The following is an 8776-nucleotide window of genomic DNA, read 5'->3' on the forward strand; positions in this document are numbered from 1 at the left end:
GCATATGGTATCCATTTTCGACACCATCAGTGGTCAAGAGATATTTGTCAGCATTATGCTCTCTGAGGAAATCTGAACCTTCAGCGTCTCACTCCTTTTTCCCACCCTGCAGGCCAAATTCAAGCCATTTACAGATCCTCCCCTCATTTCTCTGTTTCATGATCAAATGGTTTATGTGCTAAAATACGCTTCCTGATTTAATCAGGGCAGACAACCTGCAAGTCACAGGACAGACAGGAATCTCACGGTCACTCCAGAGGAAAAGAGCAAGAGAGAGAGAGAGAGAGAGAGAAATGGCAGGTAAGTGCATGGTTGAACTGACCAGGCAGACAGCACACTATAGTTAAGGACTAACACCCATCATATGGCTTCATGTATAAAATTCTCACACAAATTATTTTTTGACATGAGATTCCTGGTGGTGCTCTTATTTTGTAATATAAATATATATATATATATATATATATATATATATATATATATATATATATATATATATATATATATATATATGTATATGTATGTATATGAGTTTTGGTGGGCTTTTATTTTGGAATTTAACACCAGACAGTGACGGATCGTGATGTATCATTTTCCAGTGAATCTGGGCTGTGGTGGGAAAAATGCGCGTTCACCAGAAGAGCGCTTGCATTAAAATCATTTCTCTGAAGTTATTACCGTAATATGCAGCATATGCGCGACCCTCGAAATAATGTGGCGGCTGGCCTGACCGCAGTCAAACGCAAAAAAGTGTAGTTTAATATATAGGACATCATATATGCTACGGTTTCCATGAATATATTTATGCCCTTTAATTCACTTAAGAGATTTTAGGTGTAAATATTGTTTAATTTGTGCAAAAATGATCTTTTTTTGATGAATGCATATGTACTGTATAGATTCTCTGTATAGATGAATACTTGAATGTAGACACTGACATATAGTGTATAACATATGTTTTAAATTTAATTCTATCTTTATTTACATTTTTTGGTCTCTCAGAGGGTTTCAGTCAGAGCAGTGGTGAGGCCCCTGAATATAAGCTGGTCCCTCTTAGGGGCTTCAGCCTAATATCAGGAATCCACTCTCCCGAGGTTGTGGATCAAATTCAGAACTTTGAGATTCAAGACTCGGATGTCTTTGTCATTACTTACCCAAAATCAGGTAAGACAGAGAACCATTGGAGCCACATGCTACTGCTAAAAGTGCAGTATGCAAAAAGCATCTGTAGAACATGCATAACATCTCTTCTGTTTTTGGCTGAGAAAATTGTAACTTACTTTATGAAACTGTATTTGTGTTGGCTTAAACTCAGACAGTACAAACAAGCCAAGAAAATCACAGTTGCTATAATCTTCCTGTCATAATGTTTATCTCAGTCAGACATCTATCATCCAGTTTTCTATGAAAGTCTGTCTACCTTTTTTCATAAACAGCTTTCAACATAGTGTGAGCAAACGCTACACGAACATTAGATTTATACTGTAATCACATAAATGCACACTTACTGAGTATGGCACAATTAAAAAATCTTCAGTGATCAGTTATCTTAAAAGACATCCTATATGCAAATTATTAGTGAATTGAATTTGTAAACATGTTCTTGCTTCTTTTGATCATCTTTGCAGGGACTATTTGGTTGCAGCAAATCCTCAGTCTAATAGAGGTCAAAGGTGATGTTACAGCAACAATTAATCAGCTGAATTCTGAGCGAGTACCATGGATTGAACTCTTAGATTCTAGGAAACAGTTTGTTTCTGCCCCTTCCCCCAGGATCTGCGTGTCTCATCTGCCATACAAATTCATGCCAGTTGGACTGAAACAAAAGAAAGGCAAGGTGAGCTCGCTTCCATCTGTATGGCTTTAGTGAAATAATCATGTACTGAATAATTATGACTGCTGCCTTCTCTTACAGTATTGCATGTGCGGTCTCCTTAAGTCTATTGCAAATGTTAACATTATCTCTTCACTCTTCTTAATGACTAATAGGTCATCTATGTGGCCAGAAATCCAAAGGATGTTTTGGTGTCTTACTACCACTTTCACAAATACGCAAATATGCTGGAGACCCCAAAAGACTTTGATACATTTTTTGAGAAAGGAAAGGAAGGAAATGGTAAACAAAATGCTTTTTTTTTTTTTTAAATCTAAGTTGCAATTTCAATCAAAGCAACTGTTTGACCAGCAATTCTCAACATATCTCATGTGTTTCAGTTTTTGGTAATTGCTGGTTTGAGCATGTCAAGAGCTGGTTCTCCCACAAAGACGAGATGAATTTCTTGTACATTACATATGAGGAGATGATTAAGGTTTGACTGGTTTAATTGTTTTCTTGATAAATAAGATAAACTATACTCTACTGTTTAAAAGTTTGGTGTCAGTAGGAATTGTTTTAAGAAATGAATACATTTATTCAGCAAGGATGCATTCAATTGAACAACAGTAAAAGTAAAAACATTTATAATTTTACAAAATTAAATAGGCTACTATTCTTTTGAACTTTCTATTCATCAAAGAATCCTAAAGAAGTATCACAGTTTATGGAAAAATACTAAGCTAAGTATACTAAAATTAAGATGTCATGTTTTGTTTTCTGAGAAATTGAAAACTAAAACTAAAACCAAAAAAATATTTTTGTTGAAATAAAAGGCAACATTGAATATTTTCCTGTATCTGAACTAGATGTAGTCAAATAACATAGAATTTCAATGTTTGTTGAAAGTTATTTTCAAACTTTAAAGCGCTGCTAATACAATTATGTAGACATTTACATTTAAAGAACATATTTATTCCTTTATTCCTTCATTCTTAAACTGGTCTTAAGACATCTTGAATTTACTTTCATAAAACCTGCGGAAACCCTTACTGTTTTTACTGCATTTACTGATCAAATAAATGCAGCCTTTTTATAAAGACTTATTTCAAAAGCATTAAAGAAGAAGAGACAGAAAAAAAAACACTTAAAAATTTTGACCCCAAACATGTACACATAATCTCAGAGAGGGAGTATCAGTCCTGAATTGTTGCTGTAATTTATCAGCCGCGCATGCTTGCAGGACTTACGGTCAGTGGTTGAAAGGATCACTTCATTCTTGGCGAGGAACTTGACATCACAGCAGTTGAATGATGTTATTGAGCACAGTACCTTCAAAAATATGAAGAACAATCCCCAGGCCAATTACCAGCAGATCCCTGTCATCCTGCTGAACCACCAGCTGGGATCATTTCTGAGGAAAGGTACATAACACCTCACTGTTTCAAGCACACAGATTATGTAAAATCATAAAATTATACAATAAAAATCAGTACACCAACAAATTCTTGTGATTGTGAAAATGCAGACTCTGTCATCATTTAATCACCCTCACAGTAGTTACTGACAGCCTTTATGCCATACAATGAAAGTAAATGGTGTCTGCTGATTCTGATCTTTTGTGAAGAAAGAAAGAAAGTTATACATGTGGGGGAAAACATGATGGTGAGTAAATGATGACAGAATCTTCATTTCATAACATTCACAAGGATTTTTACTTGTAGTGAACTTAATTATACTTTATCTATGTGCTCATTTTTGGGTTGACTATCTCTTCAAGGCAAAGCTTTTTTTAAGACTCCTATAAACCACAGTATCTCCTAAATGTGTTTCCACCCAACTTGTCATTCCTGCAGTGAATTTCTAGTTATATTTTGCTCATGTGTACAAGTCATTGTACATGTAAGAATTGAATGTGTTCTAAACATGTCTAAGATATGAGGATAACCTTTGAGAATATAGTCACTAATCTCTTCCATTATGTAATTTGAATGTTATTAACCTGCTGCATTTAGTTATTGACTAGAATATAACCTTACTGCTTAACTCTGAACAGGAACTGTTGGTGACTGGAAGAACTACTTCACTGTGGCACAGAATGAGAGATTTGACAGAGTGTACCAACAGAAGATGAAAGATGTTCCTCTTTCTTTCATCTGGGATATGAATGATCTCATCACACCATGATTTATTCAGGCTCATCAGCAGGGTTTGAAATCAAAAAAGTAAAAAATCAATAAAGAAAATCTGAAATGGTTTAAAAGTTTGGAGACAGTAAATTATTATTTTTTCTTTATTTTGGTAAGATAAACCATTCTACTGTTTGGTGTAGAATATTTGGGGATGGTAACATTTTTTATTTTTTTTTATAAATGATTTATTTTATTCAGCTAGGATACATCTAATTGGCCAAAAGTGACAGTGAAGACTTTTACTTACTGTTTCTACAAAATATTAAGTACACCTGTTTTGATAATTTATAATAATAATAATACGTTTATATATAAAAAAAATAATGTTTCTCTTGAGCATCAAATCAGCATATTAGAACGATAAAAGAATAATAATATACAATAAATCCTTCTTAAAAATCTAATGAAAATAAAAATTATCAATAAAACAAATAAATTGACATTTATGAAAATAGAACAGTTATTTTAACTGTCATAATATTTCACAATATTGCTGTTTTTACAGTATTGTTGATCAAATAAATGCAAGCTTTAGCCACGTCATTTAAAAACATTTTAAAAATCTTACCAACCGCAAACTTTTGAACAGAAATATATACAAAGTACAAAATTCAGCAAATATCTTATTTGCTTCCTAAATTTTATACATTTAAAGTTCAAGGCAGCTTCAGACAGATGTGATGTGACTCACTGCTGTCCTCTTCTGGAATACTGTTTTAAAAATTACCATTTAAAAAGAGGATTTGAATAAAAATATGAAATTCTAAATCTTGCTTGTGCATTCTTTTTAGTGAAATAAACAGATGTTTCAGTCAGATGTTAAATAAAGTTAATTCCAAACATATAATTCCCAAAGTGGACCTAACACACAATTTCACCCAATCTCATATTAATCTTGAGTATCTATAGAGTAGAACTGCGTCATTCTTATCTCCAAAAAGTCTTTAGTTTTATCATATTTTTAAAAGAAAGATAGAGCTTTATGATTCTCTCCGGAAAAAGTCGAGCTCCTGGAGGCGCGCCGTGGGCGGAGCTAAAGAGTGACGAGTACTTGAGCGCCGATTGCCAACAAAACAGACATTTTCACATACCATCTGCAGTTCTTAATCATGACCAAGATCTTTTATTGCTGGGACCGCTCCATCTTTCAGTATCAAACGATGTGCAAATCCAGCGTCAAACTGAGCCTTGTTTATAAAACGTTCGTCAACAAACTCCATTGCTGCCCCGGAAAACAAACTGCATCCGCTCTTTACGAAACACTGGATTCTTCAGGAAGCTGAACAAGGTTATCCTTCCCTTACAACCAAACACACATCACTTTTAGAGACATTCTTCCTGAGCGAGTCCGTGCAGCGCTGCTGAATGAAGCGTGTTGATGGGCGCGCGCTCTCGTGCTCGCTCTGGTCTAAGTGTGCGCGGGCGCGCTCTTCCGGAAGAAACGCCCATATAAAGAGTTCCACCCTTCATTACGTCATGAAGAGCCACGATCGGAAAATATAATATAAAGTCAATGTTAAAAACAATGGCGCAGAATCATTTGCTTTTTCATCAGATTTCAGGGATTTCATTAAGAGTTTATTTAATATGCTAATACTTTTTGGTAAATTCATATTTATTGTCTTGTACTGTATAGACACAGAGAGTTAGATGAAAAACAGAAAGTGATTGGAGTTAAACTCAGGATGTAAAACCTGCCATAGCACATCTATAGGAAACACCAGCATAATGCAACTCTTGTGTTAATGAAGCCATTCAGCAAAATAAGAGAATGTTTTTAATAGCAATAATTGTAACAAATGACAACATGTTTGACAGATATTGTAAAATATGCTGCATCATAGATGGTAGTGACTGAAAAAGTTGTGTTTAGAATGGGTGAGCTAAAGTCCTGCTCCACGAGGCTGCTACAGAGGACGTTGGCATCTATATCATTACTGTCAGGTTGAGCGTTAACAATTCAGTCCTCATCACTGCCTAAGTCCAGTGGGTTGAAATCAGGGTCATCCTCATCCAAATCCAAATCATCCATGTCTTGAAACAGCGACTCGTCTACTTCCACACTGTTCCCACCTAAAGGAAAAGAGCAAAGAAGACCTTTTTTAAGGACAATCAAGTTTAAGTTTCAAAAAGAAAAAGGCATCCTATGGCAACTTGAATATAAAATAATAATAATTGACATTGCTTACTGTCTTCCAAGAACTGGATATCTGATGTGTCAAGATTGTGGTCTGTCTCAAACAGCTGTTTTCCTGTAACATAAAAAGTAAATGAGCAGAACATGACAAAAGGTGGTTCAGATTTGGGTTTCCACACTACTTTCAAAGTTATGGTAGCAACTCACCTGTGAGTTTTCCCTTTCCTGACTGCTCCTCTTCTTTCTGCCCTTTCTTCTTTAGTTCTACCATTTCTTGTTCAAATTTTGCTTTCCATGATAAGAAGTTCTCAATTGTGACCACAGTGCCTTGGAATGCACGCTGAGAAAAGCAAAAAAAATTTTTTTTTCCATTTTAATATAAAGGATAGCTATGTAACTGCTAACAAATCTACCATTCAACATAATAATATTTAAGTATAATAGCAATGCTGTGGTACAGTTTGGTTGGTCTGTTTCAACCCAAGTGGTCAAGCTTTTGTTAGTCATAACGGCCCTCTACTGGTAGAAGCTCTACTTACACCTCTAGCAAAAGCATTATCTGTCTTCACTGACAGTCTTTCAAAAGCACTTGTTTATCGTAGCTAAACAAATTTTTGGATTGTTGCAATGTTTTTATCAGTTGTTTGGACTCTCATTCTAACGGCACCCATTCACTGCAGAGGATCAACTGGTGAGCAAGTGAAGTAATGCTAAATTTCTCCAAATCTGTTCTGATGAAGAAACAAACTCATCTACATCTTGGATGGCCTGAGGGAGGAGTAGGCTTTCAGCAATTTTTCATTTTTTGCATAAGCTATTCCTTTAATGTTAGTCTACTTTCAGAAGAAACATGCTCAAACCTTCTCAGCTTCTTCGGCCTCCCTTTCTTTTCTTTGTTTCTCTTCTTCTCTTCTGCTCTTAATGTGGTCAATTATTTCATTAAGTTTCTCCTGCACAGCTGTCACCAACGTGAATATCATCACCATTCCCAGGTTTTCTTCAGCCTACAAAAGAAAGAGGTTATTAGGAAGGACTAAAGGACAGTAAAAAATACCCAACAATCGGTATGTGCACTTTATCAACTGTTAACTGTTTGGCTTGGTAAGATGTCATGAGTGCAGACCTGTTGCTTTAAAAGCATTAGAATGTCTTCTGTGTATGAATCTTCCAGGTTCTCCTGTGAGATGATCTCCCAAAGTGGGGGCTCGTCTGGGTATTTCTCCACATATGTAAACTTTAGGGTAACCTCCGCCGCTAAAACAGACAGAAATCAGCTTTGAGCTACACAGTAACCCTATAAATCAGGCTGTCCAAACTCAGTCCTGAAGAGCCACTGTCCTGCAGAGTTTAGCTCTAACTTGCCTCAACACACCTGCCTGGATGTTTCTAGTATGCCTAGAAATACCTTTATAAGCAAACTCAGCAGTACATAGTCCCAGCAAAACTCAACACCACAGTCCCAAACAATTACCAAGTTTGGACACCCATAAAGCCTACTATATCATATGGGATACACACGTTTCTAGGGCCTCTCAGTTATTTGTACATCTCTCAATCAACATTGTACTGCATTGCATTATACGTTTTGCCCACCACAATAAAAAGCTTTGATCATAAAACTAAGCACTATTGGGAGATTAAGAAGGATAAGTGATATTTATATGCATTTGATGCAAGCAGTCTGTTGTACTGATGCAAAGAGTTTACTGGTTTACAATACAAGACATCAGAATTTCTACTTTCTGGCCATAAAAATGTATGCAAATGCACCAAATTGCATATTTTTGCTCAGTTTGGGCCTCTAAATAAGTGTTTTCCTCATTCTCCTATATCATATTGCATGAGCATAGACTGTGTGCATGAGCCATGAAAGCTTAATGTATCAAATATGACACTTCAGAGGGTTAATCACAGTAGAACACACTGTAACATATTCCGTTCACTGACATAGTAAAGCACATGAACTTACTCTCTTCGTTTTCTCCGGCATCAGAAGTAACTGTGATGGTGAAGCTTATGGGCTCCTCGGAAAACACTGCATAAATGGAGATATTGTAAGGAAAGGAACAAACTAATGAAATATACAGAGCTCAGTGTTGCTCCTCTCTTCCCACAGCCTGGAAGTAAACATGTATGTGTGGGTGACCACTGACTGAAGCAGTACATAAACATAAATCTGACACAACTTCTGCTCGACATCTTATTGCTGACCATCGGTTAATTTTTGCGTTGTTTCTTAACCTGTGACAGCTTAATCTGCTGCTATAGAGAATGATATCAAAGAGATGACTGATTCGCTCTTACGTTTAACTAACTTTGTTAACATTACATGAAAAGCCAGTCGGCTAACGGGCAGCGGGGCGAAGTTATAGGCATAAAACATACATTTTCGGTCAGTCTTACCTGTAAATGAGTCTGGGTAAATGGACTCTATTGCTTCTAGTTCATTCCTCTGCTCCTCGCCGTAGTCTGTCATTTTATGTCACAAATGTCCATAGATTAGAGCCTGCATGGAAGAAACGTGTGCTAAGGCCCAGCTGTCATCGATGTCATCTGCGATCACCAGTAATGTCTGAGCTAGGGTCAGAGAGGCGTGACTAAAACCCCAATTTGACTTGCTCTGCTAAACACAAT

At 36.1% G+C, this 8776-nt stretch overlaps 2 protein-coding genes across 2 annotated transcripts; one reads left to right on the plus strand and one right to left on the minus strand.

The window, feature by feature from the left end:
* The first annotated feature begins 15 nt into the window (after nt 1-15).
* On the plus strand, nt 16-4186 carry LOC109106587 (amine sulfotransferase-like). The gene is made up of 7 exons (XM_042772792.1): nt 16-300; nt 1003-1164; nt 1629-1837; nt 1990-2116; nt 2215-2309; nt 3057-3237; nt 3870-4186. The coding sequence occupies exons 1-7, from the start codon at nt 294-296 to the stop codon at nt 3998-4000; spliced, it is 912 nt and encodes a 303-aa protein (XP_042628726.1). The 5' UTR covers nt 16-293; the 3' UTR covers nt 4001-4186.
* A 1583-nt stretch (nt 4187-5769) lies between these two features.
* On the minus strand, nt 5770-8715 carry LOC109106108 (RWD domain-containing protein 1). Its single transcript, XM_019119432.2, has 7 exons — nt 8546-8715; nt 8112-8177; nt 7266-7396; nt 7003-7146; nt 6350-6482; nt 6195-6257; nt 5770-6078 (listed from the first exon to the last, which is right to left on the minus strand). Exons 1-7 carry the CDS (start codon nt 8616-8618, stop codon nt 5966-5968), a joined length of 723 nt encoding a protein of 240 aa, XP_018974977.1. The 5' UTR covers nt 8619-8715; the 3' UTR covers nt 5770-5965.
* Between the last annotated feature and the right edge of the window lie 61 nt (nt 8716-8776).

The sequence above is a fragment of the Cyprinus carpio genome, chromosome A16, assembly GCF_018340385.1.
Source record: "Cyprinus carpio isolate SPL01 chromosome A16, ASM1834038v1, whole genome shotgun sequence".
Classification (NCBI taxonomy): Eukaryota; Metazoa; Chordata; class Actinopteri; order Cypriniformes; family Cyprinidae; genus Cyprinus; species Cyprinus carpio.